The sequence below is a fragment of the Mastomys coucha genome, unplaced genomic scaffold (assembly GCF_008632895.1).
Source record: "Mastomys coucha isolate ucsf_1 unplaced genomic scaffold, UCSF_Mcou_1 pScaffold18, whole genome shotgun sequence".
Classification (NCBI taxonomy): Eukaryota; Metazoa; Chordata; class Mammalia; order Rodentia; family Muridae; genus Mastomys; species Mastomys coucha.
Window position 1 is genome coordinate 108,051,921 of NW_022196900.1, and position 25,251 is coordinate 108,077,171.

Here is a 25,251-nt window from a genome sequence, read left to right on the forward strand (position 1 = left end):
GGGTTCATCGTCTCCCAAATGACACTTTATAAAAAGACATTGTAATTGAGTTTAATAACGTACTCCCTTCCAGAAAGGGCCTGACGGGCGCTGCCTGCTGCTCACTTCTGCCCCATTCCAAATATTTTTACCTTATTTGGATGAAATGCATTATTTTTCTAATGAAAGGCTTTTTTTAAGGGCCGGCCCCCTGTCCAGCAGCCGCCTTTATTAGGCAGCCCTCACACAGTTTTGGGGAGGGGCTTTTTTCTCCCTGAAGTCACGCCAGAGTCTGTCCTCAAAAGCTGAACTCAGGTTTCTGTCCCTTCTCTTGTGAGCTTGAGCCCAGAACCTTCTGAGCCGTTACACCCAGGTGGGGAGGACTCAGGCACAGACCTCCTCAGCCCAGCTCCCATGCCCCTAGTGAGCACAGCATGACAGTAGTTAGCACTCATTGCCCCAGCCCCCACTCTGGCTTCATTTCTGTCCCAAGGTATCTGCCCCCTAGACTTTTCTGGTTCTCTTTAGACAGGACCTCAGAAGTTCTAGCAGTAAGAGATGGTTACTGTACCAAAGATGGTAGCAACGGTGTTCCCAGGATTCGGGTGACCCACTCATCAGGGGGCATGGTCCAGCCCTCCCTGGCCCATCCCAGGTCTACCCTCTGCCTCCTGACACTGGGACTCCTAGGGTTTCCTGGAGGAGCAAGGTCCCCCAGTCATGTAGGCTGGTCATTCCCCAGGAGTGAAGAAACCTGGAGTTTCCTTGGGACATCGGGAGGCAGGGACAGGAAAAGGGATAGCAGGGAAGCAACTGCCAGGGCGCTGCCTCTCTCTAGGACCACGAGGCTAGAGAGGCAGTCCTGAGGATTCATAGGAGATAACAGAAGATGGGAAACAGAGACAGAGGGGAGGGAGGAAGAGAAGGAGGGAGGCACCTGCTGGGGCAAAGCGGCCCAGGGTCACTCCCTCAGCCACGCTGGTCTATATGTCCTCCCCTCCTTTTCAGACAGTGAGAGGCAGTGGCCGCTGGCGCACACACCACTGGAGGGGCACATGGGGCACACAGGGCACACGTCTCGTTCTATGGCTCCACTCGCAGCAGTGCCCACTACCAGGCACTCTCTACTTCCCAGGCCCACATCCACATGAGGCACATGACAGGAAACTCCATGGCTCCAGGAATGGCCAGCCCTGGTGGAGGAGTAGAGACTGTCCCTTGGAAGAAGGGACTCCTCCTGCCCCAGCTTTCTGGTCACAGCTCAGCACACTGTGAAGGTTAAAGGGAGGCAGGGCGGGCTTGAGCGAGCGAGCAAGCGAGCGAGGGCTCAGCAGAGCACAGACAGGCTCCTGGGGAATGTGCATCCATTTAAGGAAGGCAGCTCATCCTGCAGCACCAGGTCTATATACAGTAACGAGTCCTCCTTCCTGTTCCCGGGGGAATGTCGCCCTCCACAGACACCAGCGCAAGGAAGGAGCCCCTCCAGTTGTAGGTGAGTGCCTCTGACAGGTCCCTTGGGGCCTGGCTCTGGTAGTTACCTGGTGGAGCTTTAGCTGAGACCCACCTCCGAGGCATGGGCTAGCAGATGAGGTCAGAGCCAGGAATTAAATATGGCAACTCATATTTATTACAATTATGTACAGTCATATCTTATATTCTGAAATCTATACATGATCACATAAATGAACATGTGTTTCTCAGTCGGAAGGACAGACATGGCTGTTGGTCAGGAAGGCCCTGCTGCCTGGCTCCACCAGGAGGGAGGAGCACACCTCACCACCGAGGAGCTAAACCACAACACAGCAAGCGAGGACGTCTTGTGTGGTACAGAGGACAACAGGGCAGGTGGGCTGGGGACAGGTACCCAAGGGCAGCACCTGTCAGGCAGGACCTGGCTGTGGAAGGCTGGGCCCTGGGAAGCCTGCGAGATGAAGAGCAGGCCCAAGGCCCTGGCTTTTGGAACAGGTAGAGAAGAAGCCACAAGCCAGGCCAGGGCACAGTGGGGAAGACAGCAAGACTAAGGGGCCATAGTTCCCCTGCACTGAGGTGACAGAGGCAGAAGATGACATGAGTTCTGGCCATGCATGGTGTCAGGTGGTCAAGATACTCAGAGGACACACACTCGAGGACACACCTCGACAAGACACCTGTCAGGGAAGGGGCATGGCAGCAGGGGCTTGAGTGCAGAGTCCCTGAGTCCTCTGCCTGGCTTGTGGGCTGGCTGGGGCTGGGGCAGGATGTGTTTGGGCGGCTGGTGAACAGAAATGCAGCCCACACTGCTGCACTGAAGGCAGCCCCACCCCTACCTGGGCTTCGGGCCCTCGTGGAGGCAGAGCCACAGCTCTTGCCCACCTGCCTCTGATGTCCTGGGGCACTGGAAAGGCAGGCAACCAAGTGCCAGCCCTAGTCTCGCTCACTCTCATTGCTGGCGCCTTCTGGTCGCCGAAGCTTCTCTACCTGCTCATTGATCTGCCCATCGCCGCCCCGTCGGTCCTCCCTCTGTACCCCAAGGACATCCTCCTCATCCACATGGCTCACGTCATCGTCCTCATCCTCCTCATCCTCCTTGTCCTCCCTCTTCTCCTCCTCACCCTGCACCTCCATCCTCACCTGGCCCTTGACATCTAGTACCCCTTCACCCTCTTCCTGGGGACCCAGCAGGTGGTATGTGGCCGTGGAGCCCTCAGGACTGTGGCTGTCCTTCCCAGGAGAGGATGATGTAGACTCATTGCTGACAGGGGAGATGTCACTGCTGCTGTGGTGGTTGACGGCCGCGGGGCTGGAGGGTGACGGAGACTTCACTGGGATCTGCCAGGAGGGGATCTTCGGGGCCGATGGGGAAGGAGGGAACTGTCTCCTAGCAGTGGACAAGGAAAAAGAGAAGCAGGTAGAGGTTGGTGACAGAACCTGGCTCCAGTGTCACATACCCCCTTAGTCCCTGATAGTTCCTGACACTGACACTCAGCAATGGCAACAGTTTCTCTAGGGTCATGAGGCAGGGCCCACTGGAGGCCTCATCAGCCAGGCTAGACACCAGAAGTGCCCAGTGCTGCCCGACGCCCACCCCTCACCTACCCACCTTGGCAGCTGCTGGTCTGCCAGTTGGGGGCCCAACACACTCTGGAGTTGTCCCACCCACACTCAACATTGTCCCTGCTCCTCTCCTGTGGCCAGGTGGGGACAAGAAAGGAGGCAAAAGAGACTGGGGTTGAGAATCCAGGAGCCCCTGGCTAATGTGCCCACAATCTCAGCAAAGGGCAGCAGTGGGGAACCCGGCTACCGGCTCAGAGTCATTCAGACCAAAAGGATGATGTTAGATCCTTCACTGGAAACCTCTGAGCCCAAACTCTAACCAAGGAAAAGCCAGCTCTGCCAGGCCTTTGGCCAGCAGCCAGCCAGCCCACCCCAGGACAGACCTGGGAAGTCGGGTCAGCATGGTCAAGGCTCAGAAGTACAGCTTTATGACACCAAGTACTGTTTCTGCAAAGGCCAAGAGAGCAAATCCTGCTTCTGTCCAGGGCTGTGCCACCTACCAGCACTGGCCACACAGTCAGCCTTCAACCCCCGAGCCCACCTGGTGGCACATGTGCCATCTGAGCCTGTGCTTCACACACACAAGCTCAGTCTGCTGTTTCCTTGGTTGCAGGGTCACCTGATGGCCTGCATCTGTCCCCTAACCACAGAGATACTGTCTTGTAAGTTTGGAAGGCCAAAAACTTCTAAGAACAATCTGCATGCCCTGCCTGATCGGCCACATCTGTTGAGAAGACACCCCCTCCCTCACTCCAGCCTGGGGTCCTCATAGCACCCCGTACCCCAGCCTCACTGCTCCCACAAAGCCCACCTTGGCTGTCAAGGTCTGGCCTATCAGCTCCTAACCCCCAGCCAAGCAGACACACATGCGTCCAGGCAGAGCCTGCTGGGGCGCACTCAGGCTGACCAACTCTGCCCCCAGCTTCCTGGACAGCGCTTTCCAGAGCACTACACTTGCAGCTTTAAGTCTGCTTGCTCCTCAAACAGATCAGCACTGCGAACAATGTGCTGCCATTCCAAGGAACACCAGGAAGTCAGTGGAGGCAGGGCTGGTCTGTTGATTGACCTCTCATACCCTGTAGACCTGAGACAAGGCTGCCTGGAAAGAGCAGCCACCTCCAGGTGCACTGTGACAGTAGGTGTCCTGTGGCAGACAGTTCTCTGTCTGCAGGCCCTGTCTCTGCCCCACTGCTGTCCTCTCAGATAAACCTTCTTCTTTTCTTCTCTTTAAGGCAACTCTATGGATGCGCCCCCCTGGTGGGAGGGCGGGCTCCTTAGGAGGGGAGGCAGGAGTGCCTGTAAGGTTTGCCTCAAGATCTTCATCTTCCAGCTCAGTGAGGGGTCCTGTCCCTCCTGTGATTGCTGTGCCAGCCCACCAGCGCCCCCCCTCCCCAAACCAGGTTGACCTTCAATAAGCTAGAGCCCTAAGCTCCCTCTCCTACCGATTCAAAAGAAGTCCTTTCAAGGAGTTGATTTCCGACTTGAGCTCATTAATATTCTGGGACTCCAGGATCCAGTTGGTTGATGTCGTGGCCTGTAGGTCAGAACACAGATAACATGGATGGGTCACGGTGGTGCCTGCTGCCAGCCTGCGTCCGGGGTCGGGGGACTTACAAGGGCCCTGGCTGGGGCAGCAGCCACAATCCACTCTGTGTACACTCTGCACTGTCACACCTGCCTGTGACAACACCCTACGACAACAGTCCCCAACCCCTGACTGGGTATGCGGCAGTGCTAAGAAATCATTCCGTGTTCTTTGGTGGCACTACAGTACCCATGTGTAAAATAACAAAAATGCCCTTCTGTCTCCCATGAAACTGACAGCTTGTAGTGGTGGCGGGTGACATTATGCTGGGGCAGTGGGAGGGGCTGCTCTAGCCATGAGAATCTTCCACTTCTACTTAATGCTTGAAGCATCCACTAAGACAGACAGACATAAGCCACCTCATAACGACTCCTCCAAGAAACCACGCCTCCCCAAAGAAACCAGCACTAACTAGTCAGGGCAGCAGTCCAGAAGTGGCCTGGGGAAGGCCTAAGCACCTGCTAGCTCCACAGTTCTGCCTTGAAGCAGGCCAAGATGGCAGCCTTATCCTAACGCCATCTCCAAGCTGCTCTGGATCTCTGGCTGGGACCTCAGAGCTCCAGAGGTTTCCTAAGGTCAAGAAGGATGCCCCTAGGCAAACCTCACAGTCAGCAAAAGCACCCATGGACCACTCCACCCAATCCTAGTCACTGTGTAGGACAAGTCAAGGAGGAGTGGAAAGAAGGACACAATCTCGTCCCCAGAGGACAGGGGCAGGACCCTTCCCCACCACTAACCCTGAAGAACCACACCGTTATGGTGTAAAGAGAAAAGGCCAAGCAGCTATCCATGAGCTGGGGCTGCCGGTGGCCACGTCTGTGACTTGGGTTCGGGCATGAGAAGCAGGCGGCTCTCAGTTCACTAGACTCTCTCCAGGCTGATGAGGGGACATCCTGGATCTTCCCTGTGAGCCATGGCTTCTGACACAAGGCGAGGGCACTCAGCCTATACAGCCCACTAGGCTCACCCCGTGGGAAGGAAGTTCTCAGCTGTAGGTCTCAGGAAGAAAGCCCTGGGCAGTCTGGGAAGGAGCAGGGAGCAGGCCGCTGTCCTCTCACCCATTCCCATAGGTCCCTGCCCCAGACCACCAGACAGCAAGGCCCAGGGAGCCACTGTTCTGGCTTCTCTGAGACCTTGAAAGCTACAGCAGCCCATTAACAAGGGAGCAATTTCCACTCACTGGCCACAAAGGACTCAGATTTCCAAACGCACATGGTGCCAGATGCCAGGATTTAGAAATAAAATCTGACATCTGGGGCTTTTTAGCCAGTCTCTTTAAAAAACAGTTGTAGCAAACTCACAGGCTTCAGTTTATGTAGGTTTTTAATTACTTAGAGCTCTTCTTTTCATTTTTTACAGTGCTCCAGTAGGAGTTTGGAAGGCAGATATAAAAACTTACATTACAGCTGAGAAAACATAGCTTGAGTCTTTAGTTTATAGGGTAACAGGAGTCCTCACACACTGAGGGCCTGGGTGCCAGGCCAGAGCCTCACTTCAGCAGGGAGAGCAGGGAAAGGCTCTGCAGGGCAGGAGCTGTGACAACTGTGGACTCTTCCAGACCACAGCAGCCCCAGACCAGCTATCCCCACCTTCCTTAGAGCTCAACATGTGGTCCTGATCTCAGCTCGGGGCCTCAACACAGTTTTCCAATTTCCGGAATGGCTGCTGGCCACTGGCAGGCCACAGATCTGAGTGATCAGTCAGGTGGAGGCCACACTGTCTTCCTGCCTGCTTTACAGCTGCCTCTGGGGGACACCCAGTCAGTCCAGCAGTGGTAGTGCCCAGCCACCTGAGTGTGAGATGGGATGGATGCTGGGATGGGAGTCTTGGGGACCTTCCTCACAGCAAGGACCCACCCCAGGCTCTACCAGAAGTGCAATCATGTTCAGTTTTCTGGATTTTCAGTCCAGTTGTGCAGAAGGTCAGCATCCCTAGGGGCAGCTCAGCTGGGACCCTTCCCAGAGCAGCTCGCGTGGGGACCTACAGCGGAGCCCACGGAGCCAACAGATGCTGCTGCTCAGACCCTGTCAGGATGGTGCCCCAGGAATGATACTGTCACACGCAAAGCTGAGGACCCGAATCCTGAGCTCATTCTTAAGCATGTGAACAGTAAGGATAACAAGGGAGGTACTGGCCACAGCTCCAGTTTACAAAGGCGGAAGCAGCAGACCTGTGGTCGAACAGCTAGCGAATGGGAGGCTGAGGACTGGTCCTTGAGCAGACTGCTTCAGATCTGGGCAGTGAGGCGTGGAGAGCACTGTAGGCAACCTTACTTGGTTCTGCTTTCCTTCAGATCGTCTAATCCACTGCAAGTGAGCCCCGCACCTTAGGTAAAGTGTGAACTAGAAAACTGCCCATGGTGCACTTCTCCTTGTTGCCTACAGCCCAGCCTGCAGGCATGCCTGTCATCACAGGCTCCTCAGCAGGAGGTGGTGTGGAGACATGAAGGCTGCTCTTGCTGGTTAAATGCTATACCCATACAGTGGTGCCCCCCTTCTTCAATGCGGTGGACAGTGACAACCTGAGGTGTCACCCTATGATAGAACACTGAAAATGGAGGACAGCCAGGCACACAGAAGACAGTAGACAGTCATGAGGATCATTAGGCTTAGAGCTAAATGAACCGACCCTGGCCTGGGGACCTAAGGGCCCGAAGTACCTTGGCGGCGGCCAGCTCGTGGGCTAGCTCCTGGACCTTCTGCTGCTGCTGTCTCAGTAGCTCTTGGACAGAGGCCAGTGTTGTCTGTACCTGAGACACTAGGGAAGAAAGGGTCATGGCTGGTAAGTCAGTGCCCAAGGTCCCTCCCTCGCCCACACACCTGCAAGCCGCAAACCACTCTCCTCCCTGCTCCGTGGAATGTATCTGCAGGTCCTGCCCCCACACCCAGATAATTTATCTGTGCCTGGGGTGACCCACCCGCTCTGGGTGTAACCTCTGGTGTTTCTACTTCATCTTTCCATTGTATGCTTGTCTGTGGTCAACAGTACATCTGTCCAAAACCTCTCCCCTCCAATTATGCCTGCCTGGAACGTGCCTGGCTCTCCTGCTCCTAGCATGCTCTGAGCATTCATCTCATTGGCCTCCGTGTCCTTGGGTGCTCTATGATAGCTTCAGTTCCAGGAGGGCTGAGGCTCAGGTCTCTCTGCCTTATCCAGGAATGGGAAACTACAAGTCCCAACTGTGGTGGTCTCTCCCATTCCCTACCCCACTGAGGATGTACTAAGGCCCCAGAACCATGTGACCTGTTGAGGCCTATGACTACTATGTCCCTGATTCCTAGAAGAGCAATGGTTCACGGGACAGATGAGGATTCCAGACAGCTCTGCACAGGTGCCAGCGAGGGACAGAGCCTTCTGCCTAGGACAGGTGGCTTTCTCCCCTGCCTTGAGGTTTAGATTCCCAGCTCCCACTTAGTAAACAAGTTCATAAGGAGAAGAGCCACCTCTGCCACAACAGGTCCCAGCTAATCTGGGCCATCACTGGGGCAGCAGGTACTGAGTGTCGTCCGTGTGGAGTCGATAACAGGGGAGGTGGCAGGGGTCCTAGGAGCCACAGTAATTACAGACTCTCTTGACCCTGCATCGGATTCTTTGAGGGAAGGGGGAAAAAAATCACTGAAAACCCCCCTGAAAACCTCATAGAAGCAGAAATTAAAAATGAACTTTACAGCCCTTAGAAAGGCTGTCATTTTATTCCCCTTATTAATATTCTGAGGTTGGGAGCCTTTCCGTAAAAACATAATTAATTGAGGCCGCGCCGACAGTAAACAAGCAATTTCAAATTAAACCGAAATGACGGCGGCTTCATTTGCAAATGTGAACAGATTCTCAGAGCAGATAAATGAAGTCACCACAGAGTGGAGACGAGGGAGAGGGAGGGGCCGAAAAGGGGCTGCGTTAGGACGCTTTGAGGGGTGACTTGATGGAGTCATTAATCTTTACCTGTCTGGGCCACGCTGCCACTCAGTTCTGAGAGACTCGCTGCCATCCTCTCCAGCTGCTTCCTGTCCTCTCGGCCTCCCAGGATGAGGGGCAGCAGGTACTTCTGCAAGAAGTGGTCAGGGGACAAGGTGTCCAACACCAGTCTCTCTAATCCTACCCAACTTGCCCTGATCTTCTGCAGGTTACTCGACAGAAGATCTGCACTCTCCATGCTAGAAAAAGTTACAGACTGAGATCCCAGCCTGGTAAGACCATCCACCTGAGCAGGGACAGAGACCAAAAGGAAGTGGGCGTGGCTGGGCTTGGGGCAGGCATTCTTCTTCAGCTCTCTTCTGAGCTAACTCCCAGTCTTGGGAAGGCCTCCAGGCATGTCTCTGAGCTAACTCCCGAGTCTTGGGAAGTGGGCCTCCAGGCATGGCTGGGGTTGGGGCAGGCGCGCCTCTGAGCTAACTCCCTGTGTGAGGGAGGCATCATTACTTTCTCTTACTTTCCTCAGATACATATTCCTGTGATGCATTTAAATTCCATTTCAAAAGTTCTAAGGAGAGACTGCAGAAGGATAAGCCAGAAACTGGCCCTCTTGGTGGCTTCTGGGGAGGGGAGCTAGGCAGCTTCTCACCAGACCCTTTCTGAGTCTTTCACACTTCAACTCTGTGAATGAAACCAACTGCCTCACCCATCCAGACCCAGTGCTAGGTCTGAGGAAACACAGCATTCCTGGAGAAATCAGAGGACAACCAACAGACTTCTGGGATCAGTGAGCTTCCACAGTAGGGATAAGGCACGCACGTACACTGAGGCTTACTACAGCGGTCACCTTGGACTCTTAAATATCACAAGGTGCATCCTTCACAGAAAGAGCCAAAGCAGCCTACACCTTCCCAGAACTGAGAGCCCCAGGAGACCCAGACAGCCAAGGCTGGTGACTGCAGAGCCACCAAACACGGGTCCTTTGAACCAGCCTCTCCATCAGTCGGAAGGCAAGGGCACACCTGTAGGGCTTGGTACATGGATGTACAACAAGGACTGGAGGTAGTAGGTGTCAGGAGAATGAAGGAGAGAACGTGTGCTTTGCCACTGTGCAGTTTGGGACCCTGAGACCATCTAAGTCCCCAATCTAGGGGGCAAGGTCCACACCAACCCTAGAGCACACTACTTCTGCTAAGCACACGAGCCTGGCAGGTGCTGCTCAGAGGGAACGTAGGTTCTTAAGTCTATCTGGGTCCCAGACGGGTAAAAAGAGGGACTGTTCTCCATTGCAGGTTCTGTACTAGGGAAGGAATGCAGGTCTCACAGGGGTTTGTGGGAGAACTCATTTCAAGAGAGACTCAGAGTGAAGCTCGTCATTTAGCATATGCACAGAAGCCGTTTCTATTTTGCAAAGTGCTTTGCAGCCACAGTGTGAGTTATTACCCACAACTGAGCGAAACTCATCAACTGCAGCCCGACGTTTCCAAAGTATAAAAGTCAAGAAATTCTCAGCTGTATAAGCAGCTACCCCGCCATCCCTGAGGCCAGAACCCATGAGCGGGGAGACCTGCCGCTGCTCTGGCTAAGTCTGTGTCTGTACAAAGCAAGACAGCCCCACTTTTTCTAAACGTAAAGACCACTGCTAACATGCTGAAGGCATGTCACCATTGTGACCAACATTTCAATGATTCCTTTCTTTGTAAAACACAGGCTGGTGGTCAGAGCTCCATGGAAACAGACGACAATCTCTGTGTCACATCTGAACCAAGGTGCTACTCCTCCTGTTCTGTTGGGGTTGGGAGGCGGGCTGTCACTGTCACAGGACCCTGGTACTTGTGCACTCTGTGTTGGTGCATGTCTGCAGCCAGTGGCCTGAGAAAGGCTGCCTTACACAGGACTCCACGGCGGCTCAGAGGGGGAAGTCCCAGGCCTGTGACACTTTGGTTCTGAATTTCTGCACAGGAATTTCTTATTCTCCACAACTCTGTCATTAGCTATTGTACAAAGTAAAACTAAATCTGAAAATGCAAGGTTTAAACAGATTTCATGTGTTGAAAGTTACACTGCAAGCTTGGGACTTCAGTAGTCCTTAAAAAAGAAAAGGAAAAAGAGAAAAAGAAAAGAAAAGAAAACAGTTACTAAATGCAGGCTAGATTAGTGGGAGGTGTCAGAGGAGAACATGGCTTCTCTCCAGGGCAAGCATGCCTAAGTGTGGAGCCATCCAGGCTGCATCTTGTAGACAGTTTCTCCCAAGCAAGGACAGGCCTTTGCACTGGTGTCAGGGAGAAAATGCTGGTTCAGTGCCTTTAGCTCCACTGTGAGCATCCTGAGCTACAAGCTCCTGAGGGCTAGCTGACTCACAAGGCCCAGGGAAAATCCCACACTTATACAGATGCTACCACAATCCACAGCAAACAAGAAGTGTGCTTCCTGAGCTAGTTGTAAATACCAGGGTGGAACAAGGGCATCTATGGCTTCCCACGTGCCCGCAGGCAGGGGGCCAGCACTGCCCCAGCTCTATTCCAGGACTGACTCCTGGCCTTCACTGCGACCCTGAGGCCAGCTCTGCAGACGCCGTAAGCCGTCACACTGAGAAGATGGGTGCATACCCCTGACCTACTGAGCAGCAGTGCTCCTGCCCTGCCTTCAGTGTGTTCAGAGCATGGCTGGAGCCGCTGGGCAAACCCACTAAAATCAAAGCCTCTGTTGGTGCGCACTGCCTCCGTTCCTTCACTGAGTATTGGACCCACAGTGCCGATCAATGGGCAGGCACACTTTCATATCACTGCAAGGTTGGATGGACTATCTGTCTCAGCTCCATCTTATGGATGGAACTGTACTCTGGGACAGAGTCAGGTTCAACACACTCAGCTAGGCTCCAGTGTCCAAGCTCGTAACGACTAGATTGTTCTGTTTTCAAATTTGCATGCTTCTCAGTGGTGCCAGACACTACTCTAAATATTTGAGCCAGAATTGGGTCGTGCTGCAGGTGGAGTCAAGGTGGAGAGGTGAAGCAGCGGTGCTGTGAGCATTCGTGTCTCTCCTGCTGTGCTCCCTGCCTCCGCCACAGCCCCTGTGCTCTGGGCCAGGTGCCCACTGGGTGCAGTGCCTCTGTAGAGTGAGGAAGGCTGAATGCCAAGGGTGGTATAACACTGTGGCCCCTGGGAGGCAACTTACCTTGTAGAGCTGGTGAAAGCCAAATGCAATTCCTGCCATGATGATGGCCAAGGCACCGTAATCTCGCCATCGGGAGCCTCCGGGGCCTGGAGTAGAAAAAAAGGAATAAGAAACTAGGATAGGTCTCTGCCCAGGAGTATCACAGGGAGACACGCGGCTGCAGAAAGCACATGACCACCAGAACATCAGGACTCAGCTCTGCCCTCTCTTCTTTCCAAGGCCCCAGAACTGTCTGCCTCACTTGAGATGGAAGTGACCTGATCATGTGATGCTGGGAAGCGGTATCCAGCTGTGAGCTTGGTGTCCAGCCATGGGGGTCAGAAGGCGGAGGCAATGTGAGAACCTTTGGCCTAGCCTCATGAGGTCAAGGAACAAGGACCATTCCTTGAGGCTACTGTGTGCACACCACACAGAGGATAAACCAGGGGCCAATGTGACCTGGGCCTCTCTGCTCTAAAGACACGAGTCTGCAAAGGACTAAGGAAGGCAATTTCTGAGGTGCTGAGGGATAGGCCCAGGCTCGTCTCCTGGAGGCAGAGTGGCCGGGGTGGAGGAGACAGATCAGGGGCCCAGAGCACTAGCCCACAGAGGGGAAGGAGCACGATCACAAGTGTGTATTTTCAGAGAACACTGGCCTAGCTCTGGGGCGATCTCCAGGTGGGGACACCCTTGCAAGAGCTGCAGAGGCAAACAGCCGGGCTACATCAGAGGCCAAGGACGCCTTAGGAGAACTTCCTCTAAATTTGCCATCTGGCTGAGGATCCCGAATGAGCATCCAATGCCCACCACAGCGCAGGCTCCTGTCCACACCCACCAGCACATATAGGCCCATATAGGCCCATATAGGCACATATAGGCACATATAGGCCCGTGCAGCGTTTCTTGTGTTTCCTTCTTCTAGCTGTGTTCTGAAAACAGTAAATAGAAAACTCCAGAAAACACAGCCCACAGGCCTTAGAGTGTACACCATGCTAAGTAGCAAGATGGACTCTCAGCCATCCACTCTGACCCACCCAGGACAGCGTATCCACACCACATGTGCTACTTGCCTATCACACACTGATTGCCATCTTAGCTCTCAGACTTAGTATCTTAGTGCACGGTCTAAGTGAGCCTTGTTTCACTTAACAATGGCCTCAAAGCATAAGGGCAGAGACACTGACAATTTGAATCTGCCTAAGAAAAGCCCAAGTGCTTCCCTTAAGAGGAAGAAGTGAAAGTTCTCAGTAAGGAAAAAAATACACAGGGCTGCTAAGATCAGGCATACGGTGGGTGTGGGGGCATGCCTTTTAATATAGCATACTGTCATAGTTAGGCTTTATCACTGTTAATCTTACTAGGCCTAATCGGTAGTTAAACCTAAATAGGAGGGCCCAGTTTCAGGCTTCTACTGCCCTGCGACATGTCCCCTGTGGGCAAAATCCCCACAGTTCCAGATGAGAGTCTATTTGCAGAGGAGAGGAGGGTTCTAGCCTCCCACAGACAGTTCACAAGGGGCTCTGGGTATAAAATCTGGCCTGCACTCTAGGCCTCTGGAGCAGAAGTCAGGTCTGCCTCCTCTCAGGGGATCTGCCAAGAGGAAGGACGGAGACCATGGTGGGCACTCTTGGCAGTCATGGATGAAACAAGGTACTGTGTCAATGGAAAAATTGTCTACAAGGTGCTTGACAGACTCTTCCAAAAGTGAGTGTGGGAGAAAGGAGGGACAGGAGGATTGTGAGAACTCTCAGAAGAGCCTGTACCCATCACCGGGTCCCAGCTTTGGAGGGAGAGGAGCAGGGGAGGAGCAGGGGAGGAGCAGGGGAGGAGCAGGGGAGGAGCAGGAGAGGAGCAGGGCTCTGTGCAGGCTCAGTGGTGGGCTGCGGGCCCAGAGGAGAAGCTGTGCGTCTGTGGCCATCAAGGACTACCTTGCTATTGGGGGTGTCTGTGTGCTGAAGTCCCCTTTACTCCAGACTCTGCTCTGATACTCCTGAGGTGGGCGAGGCTCTCAGCTGGAGCCTGGCATGCTAGGTCTCTGCCCTGCATGGGCCTTCCCATTGTTCCGTCTTTTCTAAGTTAGTCAGGTTTTGCTCTTGATGGCAGATGTGACCTGCAACCTCTAGTAAGTACAAGTCCATCTTAGGAGAAAAAACATGGTCAAAGAGTGACCTCCCACATGGAGGGACATCTGTCCATGCAACCGGAATCTCGAGAGAACACCTTCCCTAGGTGCTGCAATTAGCAAGCCACATTCATGCTAACTCTCAAATGGCCACTAGCCGCTGACTATCCTACAAGAAGGCAATTGTACCACACTGAAAACTCGACCAGACCCCAAGCTTGCTGAATCAGCTGCTTCCACAGCACACCTCCCATGCTTGGACAAGCGCAGACTCTTTCTGCTGACATCGAGACCCTGAGGCCATGCAGCCGCCAGAGCTTGAGAGCTGTGAGCTCAGGCCCTGCACAGCTGCCCACCATGCAGGACTCTGCCCTCCATGCAGGACTCTGCCCACCATGCAGGACTCTGCCCTCCCCAGGCTCAAGAAACACCTGTAGTTCCCGCCGGCTACCCTTCGCCCTCACCACCTCTGCGTTCTTGCCAGGCTCGCATTAAGAACATTTTATTGCCCCCTGGTTTTCATTATTAATGAAAAGGGACCAGAATGATCTTTCCTAAAGTTCAGAGAGTCTATAAAGACTAGAAGCTGAAATGCCATTTTACTCGTTTTAGAGATGTGTGATACAATTCTGTCTGTGGCAAAAGGAAGAGAGGAAAAACTCAGATGCAAAAGCCTTTCCCACTGCACGGCTTCAAGGGTAAGAGGGTCCATTCAAGCCCTCACACTGGCTCAACCCTCAGTTCCCACCATCTGCCTCCTGCCCCCTGCCCACTCTGAGAACAGGCTTTCCTCACGGCACTCCTGAGTCCGGAAGCAAACCACGGGGCCAGCAATTTGATGGCTCCAGCTGGGAAGGGACAGGGACGGAACGGCTGCATTGATTCGTTTACTCGTGTGAATAAGGGATGGATGCAGGGACAACTTTCCCAAGTCACTATCTCCTCTCACCATGTGGGCCCCAGGGATGAAACTCAGGTCATCAGGCTTGGTGGCAGGAGCCTGCACCCCACTGGGCCAGCTTCTAGCCTGAGTAAGCTACACAACTGGGGCTGGAGAGATGGCTGAGCAGTTACGAACACTTGCTGAGTTTGGTTTCCAGCATCCATGTGGCAGCTTACAACTGTCTGTGACTCCAAGTCCAGGGGATCTCATGCCTCTGGCCTCTGAGGGCACTGCACTAACACACACACACACACACACACACACACACACACTGGTGGCATAGAGGGCTCCACTAACAACACCATAGCCCTGATTGATGGCTTTGTGAAAACACAGGACAGCATTGACTGTCCTGTACACCTGAGCATCTCTGGGGCTGCAGCTCTGAGACATGGCAGGGGCTAGGCAGTGGAGCACTGTGGGGGGCAGGGGTGGAGCACTGGGGAGGCAGAGGCAGGTGGATCTCTGAATCTGAGGCCAGCCTGGTCTACACAGCAAGTTCTAGGACAGCCGGAGCTGCACCAAGAAAACCTGCTTCAAATCTCCCCCCACAAAAGACACGGCGGGGGACAAACTGCCATGGTTAGAAGGGGTAGGACACCCCTGTAATCTCCCAGGCACTGAGAGCTGCAGGAAGCTCTCCAGCTTAAGAGGCTCAGGATCGGGGCCACTGTGGAGACAATGGCCACAAGAGCAGGGCAACATCTCCAAGGCTCTGTAACTATTCTCTGAACACCAACAAAACCAGCACTGCTAGTTTCTTGCACTGTATCTCCATCAACAGAGATCCTCTGAGCACAGGTGAACAGACAGAAACAGGCAGGACCGCAGGCACAACACAACCAATTGAGCTGAAAAGTATGGCTCTCAGCAACAGTCCTGGACCTGTGATCATCCTCCTGAGACAATAGACTCCAGAGACTGCCCTTGGGAGGCTGGGGGCTCAAGCACAGGGCAGGGCAGTAGCAGACATCAGCAAGACATGGGCGCTTCCCTCCTTGATTGTCAAGGCTGGAGCTGTGATTCTACGGTGGTGGCCTAGCTCCTCAAAGCAGCCCGCCAGCTCCACTCAGACCTTGAAAATTAAATGGCAAGACAGGCTCACTCAGTAGGGTCCTGGACAAAAGCCAGTCCACAAATCAGCACCTGCCACAGTGCAGAGTCGCTAGGTCTTTTGTACAGACAGCAACTGAAGGTACTTACTGCAGGCCAAGCTACGCCAGGCTGGCTACAACACAAGGCACACAGAAGCACCTGGCTGTGGCTGGCAATGTGGACAGACCTCTGAACCTAGAGGCCAACACTAGACACTCTTGTGTGCACAAGAAGTGAGCAGCTCAGACAGTTCAATTTTAGCTCTTCTTCATGATGCTGATTTCTGGCAGCTTATTATATATATATTGGGCGTGTTATGTCACATATGAAGGCAAAGAACCTTAATACTAAGTTGCCAAGCACCAATCATGGCCTGGCTTTACATGTACTTCCAGCGAGACATGATCTTTTCTGTTGTTCATGGGCCATGTTGCCAGCATGTCCTCTTTAGGCATGAAGGACAGGGAGGACAGGGAGTCGTATATCCACATCCCCTTATCATAGCTGAAGAACAATGAATTCTGAAATCAGGGTCAGTGCAGTCTGAGCCCAGGAGCTGAAGATCAACTCGGGCAACACAGGTTTTAACAAGCAAACTCAGGGCTGGAGGTATATATAGCTTAGGGTAGAACATATGCCTATCATGTTACCAGGCCCTGGGTTTAATCCTTGACACCTTAAGAAAAGAAGAAAAGAAAAAAAGAAAAAGAAAAAGAAAAGCCAGTTGTGGTGGTTCATGCCTGAATTTCTAACCCTTGAAAGGCTTGAGGCTTAGCTAGTGTTTGAGGCCAGTCTGGACTACAGGGTAAGGACCTTTCATTAATTACTTTATGTATATATATTAATTTACTTTATATTATTTAGTATGTATATTGAATAATACACACATACTCACACAGACACACTCATAGAAACACATGCTCACACAGTTTCTCTCTCTCTCTCTCTCTCTCTCTCTCTCTCTCTCTCTCACACACACACACACACACACACACACAGATACACACATCATCCCTGTGGAAGAAAGGACAACCTGAGAGACAATGTTGCTGAAACAAGTGAAAATCCACATAAAGTTACAAGCTTATACTGTATGAAAAAATTAATGCTACATGGGCCACACACACCAGGAGCAATAACTACAGAGATATACAGATTCCTTCTGAAAACAAGAAAACACAGAAGTCTTAGAGTCCTGGGTGGACAAAGTCATAAAATGTGGGGCCATAAAAGGCAAGATAACTGAGAAAATGCATGTCAACAAAAGGCACCATCACAAAAATAAACAGGCAAGTCACAGGCTGAGAGACAAGAGATGCAAACAGGAGGGACAGGAATATAGGTGCAGCCTGATGACTCAACGAGGCAGGTTTTAAAAAGGCAAAGGATTGCAGGAGTCTTCATAAAGACATATGACTGACCAGTAAGAACCTGAATATGGCAGGGTTGGAGAGCTGGCTTAGCAGGTATGAGCACTGGTTGTTTTTGCAGAGGACCCAGGTTCTGTTCCCAGCATCTACGTGGAGGCTCACAACAGTCTATAACTCCAGTTGCAGGGGACTCCCATGCCCTCTTCTGGACTCTACAGCACCAGACATTCAAGTGGTGCACAGATGTATATGCAAGCAAAACACTCATTCATACACATAAAAATATATATAAAACATTTTAAACCTGAAAATATGATTGACATCATTAATCACTGTACGAAATGCGAATTCAAAGAACAGTGAAGCCTTGTTACATACATGTTAGCATGGCTAAACATAAGACTGAATACCACATCCCAGCAAGAAGTGGAATGGCAAATGAACAACAGAACCTTGAAACTCTCATAAGGGAGTCAGTGAGGAAGGCACAGTGGGCAGACACTTGCCATCAGATCTCATGTCCTGAGTTCAATCCCCAGAACAGACAAGAGAGACACTAAGCATGCCAACTACTAGGCCTGTGAGGGACAGAGCCGTGGTGACAAGGCACACACTGGTACTTCACAGGAATGAGGCATGCAGGCAAAGGCACAAAGACACACACACACCTACATTTTGATTACACAAAATAAATGAGTTACAATTTATCAAACAGGATACCAAACAACAACAACAAAGCCCCAGGTCTCCTACTGCATGTATATTATACTTCAGAAAAGTGATTAGAAAGAAAATACTTAAGATGCAGAAAGCAGAAACTTGGCATCCAGCAAGTCCACGATAGACACTCCAAGCATGTTCTCATGTAGGGTCTGCACGCCAATGATCTCAGCAGTGTGATTCGTGTCACCCAAAACAGGAGTGTGAGCCAAAGGGACAGCTCAACAGCAGAGTTCCGGCCTAGCATGTACAACTCACATCACACAGGAGACCAAAAGCATGGCCGGGACACCACCTAACTGTCCATCAACTGGTAGAAGACCGAAGACCACACACACAATGAGCACTGACCCTGAGGAAAAAGCAATGTTGTAATATGGGTGACCTCAAACCACTGTGTCAATGAAAAGAAGCCAGACAGAGGAATCACCTACTTTGTGACTCCATTGACCTAAAATGCCCAGAAGAGGTGAATTTATAGTGACGACTGCCTGGGGGAACTGGACTGAGAGGGTGTGGATCCGGAGGGTCCTACAGGAAAAGCGTAAGAATTAGTACCTCTCAATTGAGTTACTAAAAACCACTGAATTCTACACTTGAAATGGATGAGTTTTGTGATATATAAAATATATTCCAATAGTTCTAAAAATTGTCTAAGAGGCTGGTGAGCGGTTTCACAGGTGAAGGTGCCAAGGCTGAGGGGCAGGGTTTAATCCCTAGAACTACACAACAGGAGGGCAACCAACTGCTACAAGTTGTCTCTGACCTCTGCACATGCACTCTAGCGTATGCATGCACACACACACACACACAAACACACACACATAAACACACAGACACAAACACACACACAAACGCACATACACACAAACACACACACAAACACACACACACACAAACACACACACATAAACACACAGACACAAACACACACACAGACAAACACACACACACATTAAAAATTAATGATAAATAAGATGAAAGGAAACAAAACTGAACTCAGAATTGACTGCAGACCTACAGACAGACACAAGAGGCCCAAGGCTTCATCCCCAGCACCATACATAACAAACACCACGAAGCATTTTTCTAGGGAAAAAAAAAAAAAAGGCAGGCACCAGCCATGAATGGTACAAGGGGGCAGGTGTAGGTGTATGCTAAGGCCTTTTCCTTTTCAAAGGGAAATGTAAAAAGGCCAACAGGCCTCCTCCCACCAAGATGGTACCAAGTTCAAAGCATCAGCTCTTTCTTCCCCCACTTTATGTGCAAGGCAAAAGAACAAAGACTGATTATGCATTATCTGACAGGATACAAAGAACTCTTCTAACTCAATAATAAGATGAGTAACAGGCAGGAGATCAGAACAGACACATCCCAAGACAGACGTGCAGATGACCACTAAGCACGTGAAGGGGTACCCTGACCAGGCACGAGGAAGGAAGACAGCTTTAGGGAGTCAGCCCTGTACACACGCTAAAGTCACTGACGCTTGGCCGGGAACACAGCTGCTGCCGGCTAGGTCTGCTGGTGGAAGCTGACACAGGGTAACTGCTCTGGAAAACAGTTTACCAGTTTCTGCTAAGGTTAAACCTACACTTAACATACAAACCAGCAATCCTCCTCCTCGGCATCCACCCAAGAGAGGTAAAAGCACACTGAGACTTGTACATGAGTGTTCACGAGAGTTTTATCCATAATGGCTAAAAACTGGAAACAACCCAAAGTCCATCAACTGCTGAGTGGATAAGCATGCATCCTTCCATACGGTGGGATGGCTCTGTACAACAGGAAGCAACTTCTGACATGCATAGCACCAACTCGGGGCAGAGAAAGCAGATGCTGAAGCATACCATCTGACTCTATTTATACAAAGCTCAGGGGAAGAAATGTCTAACAGGCAGCAAGGAAAAGCAGAGCTGTGGCTGCCCTGGAGACAGGATGGGGTGCACTGGCTGGAGATGGGGCACAAGGGAACCTTTTGGAGTATTGGAAACGTTCTGCAATGTAGTGATAGGTACATGAAGTACACACTCCACTCAGATGGTGCAATAGCAGTGAGTGCATTTTATTTCATGTAAACCACCCTAAAGGTCACAGACACATAGCCTGTGTAATGTCTTTCCAAGGTAAGCAGTGGTCCAGAGCAAAAGCCAGCAATGCGGGTGCTAAGTTTTCCCCAACCTGTTAGTCGGACACCAAGGGAGAACATGAGCTAAGGATTCTAATACAACCTGAAAATCACATGCCTGATAAGGCCTGACTCATCCAGAAGAACCTAACGTTTAGACACTATAAAGAGGGATAGTAAAGTAGCAGATCCTTCCCTCCTAATACGCCAGCCGAACCTTTCTAAATACCACAGCAGCTGCACAACCAGGTAACACCACCCTGGATAAAGGGTTCATACCACAGCAGCTAGCACTGGGGCTTGCACAGCCAGGTGACACCACCCTGAGTGTAAGTGTTCACGTCAGCTCCAACAACACTTTTCCAGGCCTGGATAGTAAAGAGGGCAGGATGGCTTGGACAGACACAGCCCCCAGTGCCTGTCCCTGCCCCATTTGTCAGCCTCCCTTGTAGATGGGAAGACCACACAACCATGCTCCAGTCGGCAAGGAGGAGATGGCCAGGATATGGCAGTCTCCAGGTATCGTTGGGAGGCGGCTGCTCTCTTTCCTTCCTTTAGGCTGTTGGATGGCAGGTGGGGCAGGACAAAATGGATACCAGCAAGCTGTCAAGGAAGCAGACCTGAGTCCCTAAAGACTGCAGAGCCTCCATGGTTGGCTAGGTGAGAAAACCCATCTTCTGAGATGTAGTAGCATTGCTTTAATGTCCTGCAAAGCCAGCCCAAGCCTCATCCTACCACTCCGCAATTCCCAAGGGTTGTTCCTACGTCCTGAATGGAAGCTCACGATCACTGATCATCTCCTTCCCCAAACTCCCGGCTTCCTTCTCCATTGAATGGAGACCTCCTGAAAGCAAGCTTGTCCCTTACCATTTCCACAAGCTGTCCACAACAGCCAACATGAACTGGACACGACAAAGGTCTAGCTGGTGGGCATCGTCACTGGGCAGCTTCTCAGTTCTCAAGCTCGGGTGCTCCCCCACGGTTCACCCAGACAACAAGCAATTTTAGTCACCCGCCAAGTCAGAGCCTCGGGCCATTAGAGTAGTAGAAAAGCCCCAGGGCTTACAGATTACTAAAGAAGACACTGAAACAACCACTTCAGTGCAGTGTGGTGGGGAGCAGGGGCTGTGAGAGCCATGGTGCCTCCATCAGGTCAGAATGGAGCACTGGAAAGATACCCTGAAGAAGTGGGCAGTAGACTCCAACCCTGGGGAAAAGCATAGGTGACCAGGAGGCAAGAGCTCAGGCCAGCACAACCCCATTTATCTGCCTCTAAAACAAGTGACTTTAACACTGGTCTAAGGACAATTTTGTTAAATAAACGACGAAACCTCTGAAACAATTGGCTATCACAAGTTGCTGGTTTTCTTCTGTCAGTTTGGGCTTAACTATCATTCTGCCTCCCCCTCAGAGGCTCCAGCTTCTTGGATCACCCGGAAATCCTTAAAGTCGTCATGTAGCTCTTGTCCATTCTGTCAGATCACTGAACCCGTTACCCGTGGGGTCAGCGAAGCATCTGCTCTCAGGGGTTCCCCTCCCCCTCTTCTGTACCAGCCTCCTTCCTGCTCCTGCCTCCCAAGCACTGACAAGCTGGCTTAACTGTCTGCAGAGTGCAGTCCGGCTTGTGCTACAATTTAGAGCTTGTTCCCCAGGTGTTCTCAGGAGGTTGTAAGAACTTCAAAGTCTAGAGGGAGACCGTAAGCTGCTGTGGAGTAAGGCAGAAACCCAGACCCTTCCTCTATTTCCTTTCATCTCTGGCCATGATGCGAACAGTTTCTGTTTCTCTCTGCTGTGTCTTTGTCACCCAACATCCCAAGCCAACAGGTCAACCATCACAGACTAGAACTCTATACCCAGACAAGCCTCTTCTCTTTCTAAGTTGACTTTCTTAAGTCTTTAGCAATGGAAAACGGACTACGGGATCTTGTTAATGACCTATTTGTCACAGGGGTCAGACACAGTGCCTGGTACGTGGAGTCACTCGGTAATGAGTTAAGATAGTCAGGGTAAGTGTGCATTACTAAATAGGGCTGGAACTGAAACAAACTCAGAAGAACTCTCTCTCAGGATTTCTAATCAAATGATTCAGAGCTTTGTTCCAGCCCTAGGTATCACCGGTCTATTTTAAGAAGAGGCAGCTAAATCCCTGGCCAGTCTCTGAAGGTGCTATACTGCTCATCAGGGACAAACACTGGCACCCAATACTGCCCCACAAAAAACTGAACCAGCCCTTGCTCATACCTCAGAGCCCTTTGGTGCTTATCTCTTCATGTGGAAACAAGACAAGTCAGCTCAGTACAATCACACAGTACTTAGCTCGGCATGGAGCAAGACCCAGAACTTCACTCAGAGGGATTGTGGGCACACTCAGGAGTCCCTACTCAAAGTCAAACAGAACAAAGCCAAAAGGAGAAACAGAGTATCAGGCTTCTCCTGGATCCTAGCCGGGCTTTTCCTGAGCTCCGCCTGACTTTCTCTGCAGCCTGAGGAACACTGGTTTATCCTTACACTAGGTGACACCATGCCCTCTCAGGTGTCACCTCCCGCCACTCTCACAAAGCCTCCTGACTGCCTTAGCCCACATTAATTTTTCTCTTTTCTGTAATCTTACAGAATTTTTTGTCAGTATAATTAATTTTGGCATTAAATCACAATGTCTGATATTATTCTCTTTTTCTTAAGAGCTTGTAAAATTCTCAAAGATCATGCTTTGAAACTCTCCTATAATACAGAGTTGGGCATCCAGTGGGTGCTTAGACTGAGCTGAACAAGTACCATTCTGGCAGTTCTCTGTATCACTGGCATTCACTAACATTTCAAGGTCAAGTAAACTCCCCAGAAAGGAGGCCCCAGCAGCCCAGTCCACCAAGCTTGGGTGGTCGGGAAATAAAGGTCTCCATATGCCAACTTTTCCAGGTGTTTTCAAGACTAAGCTGACACGGAGGCACTTGGGGCTTGCCCTAGGAAAGCCCGTTTTCTAGACTTGGGCTCAGAGATGAAATGTCCTTAAACAGCTGAGAAATGGGAAAGAAAGGGCTATGGTGGTTCTAGGCACAGAACCAGCAGGAACACATATGAACAGAGGCCATAAATCCCTCCCAGACGCAGACAATGCCTCGGTGATAAGCATGCAGATTGCACACCTAGTTCAGAAACTCCCCTGAGTTTGGTTGTAATTAAGGGGGTTAGAAAGCTAAAAAAAATATATAAACCCAATTAATCATTTAAATATTTAAAGTCAGATTTTTTTCCCCTCACTCCAGGATTAGTATATTTCATAACGGCAGCAGCCGACAGCCCTGGTTTTTACTGGGGTTCATTTTAGAGCATGTTTAAACTAGTCAGATTGAGTGATGCTTCCAGCAACTAATCGCATGTCAAATAAAAGATATTTTATGTAATAAATTACCGCTACAAGTAATTCAAATGTCATTTATCAGTTTTATTATCAGTCAGGCAAAGTCTTGTTTCTCTATATTAATCAAAATCAAGCTTCCCCCCCCCCCTTTTTTTTGAGCAGTTTTGACACCTCTTGGCAAAAGTACGGAAGTGAAGAGCAGAGTCACACGGAGTTGAATAGAACCATGGAGCCATGTAACACTAGCAAAGAATGAGGCTCGATGGTGACAGCTGAAAACTCCAGCATTAAAAACTGTCATCACCACTGTTTCTATATTGCTGTCAAATTGGGAGGAAGCGTCTCAGATGTGTGCCACTGTTAGGCCAGCAGACTGAGGAGGCTGCAGGCCACATCACTGTGGCCCCGCCCAGGGACGCCATCAGTTAACTCTGCCCATGCAGAAGGCAGGCAAGCACAGGAATCTTGATGCCAACTCTGTGACCAACCAGAACAATTTGTTCTGAGCAGGAAGTTTTCAAGTAGTGGAGAGACCTGTTTGGTATTAAGCCACAGGAGGAAACAGCTGGAGCACAGCAGATGTGCATCTTAGAAATTCTGCACCCAGCTGCCACTGCCTATCCTTAACAAATCCCATTAAACGGCTGGGCTCAGGCGCACAACTCAGGACAGTGTGGACACTTACTTAGCCTTTGGTTAAAAAGTACATTTAGAGCCCAAAGCCTACACAACAGACTGACAGGGTTTGGGCTGGGAAGGGAAATGAGCCCCTTGCTCACCACCAGCAGAAGTCTGCTCCTGGGGTCTCAAAGGTCTTGAGCCCAGGCCAGGCCCAGAGAGACAGGACGTGTGTGTGTGTGTGTGTGTGTGTGTGTGTGTGTGTGTGTGTGTGTGTGTGTGTGTGCTCTGACTTTGTCACTCAGCTTATCCAGAAAGCAAAACGACTCTCTAACTAGGATGATGATGTGCAGCAGCCCAGCCTTGGCCTGGTCCCCTCCACCTGACCACAGAAGAGCACACTGTGCCGGCTGCTGAGGAGGACCACCAGTCCAGCTGCAGGCAAGCTTGGTCAAAATGCTGATAAGGGGAGAAGGAAGAGGAGTTCAGAACCCACCATTTTTAAATACACCCTTTAATATCTGGCCTTAAACTCCCTTTTAAAATTACTTTTTTTGGAAAAAGCCTACACTTCTAGACAAGTAAAATGAAGACAATTTTAGAAAAGATATTTTAAAAGACAACAGGGCCTGTGCTAAGTTATGTAAAAAGAAACCAACGTAAGCTATTTCCCATAAGCTTTGGAGACAATTTTAACTTTTTAGACTCTCCAAGTGACTTGAAGAAGAGGTGACGGTCTTGTGTGGATGGCTGCATCACACCCTGTCTGTGACTGTGACTGTGTGTGTGTGTGTGTCTGTGACTGTGTGTGTGTCTCTGACTGTGTCTGTGACTGTGTCTGTGTCTGTGACTGTGTCTGTGTCTGTGACTGTGTCTGTGTCTGTGTCTGTGACTGTGTGTGTGTCTCTGACTGTGTCTGTGACTGTGTCTGTGTCTGTGACTGTGTCTGTGACTGTGTCTGTGACTGTGTCTGTGTCTGTGTCTGTGACTGTGACTGTGACTGTGTCTGTGTCTGTGTCTGTGACTGTGTCTGTGACTGTGTCTGTGACTGTGTCTGTGTCTGTGTCTGTGACTGTGTCTGTGACTGTGACTGTGTCTGTGTCTGTGACTGTGTCTGTGACTGTGTCTGTGTCTGTGACTGTGACTGTGTCTGTGTCTGTGACTGTGACTGTGACTGTGTCTGTGTCTGTGACTGTGTCTGTGACTGTGTCTGTGTCTGTGACTGTGTCTGT

At 51.0% G+C, this 25,251-nt stretch overlaps 1 protein-coding gene across 1 annotated transcript in view; it reads right to left on the bottom strand.

Annotated features, from left to right (window-relative positions):
• Positions 1-1,583: 1,583 nt before the first annotated feature.
• Pex14 (peroxisomal biogenesis factor 14) overlaps positions 1,584-25,251 on the bottom strand; it is a 143,516-nt gene continuing 119,848 nt past the window's right edge. The window contains exons 5-9 of the mRNA XM_031379478.1: positions 11,687-11,772; positions 8,540-8,642; positions 7,257-7,354; positions 4,455-4,546; positions 1,584-2,836 (exon numbers count right to left, since the gene is read on the bottom strand). Coding sequence (XP_031235338.1) covers positions 2,383-2,836; positions 4,455-4,546; positions 7,257-7,354; positions 8,540-8,642; positions 11,687-11,772 — 833 coding nt within the window. The 3' untranslated portion in view covers positions 1,584-2,382. The remainder of the gene's footprint in view (positions 2,837-4,454; positions 4,547-7,256; positions 7,355-8,539; positions 8,643-11,686; positions 11,773-25,251) is intronic.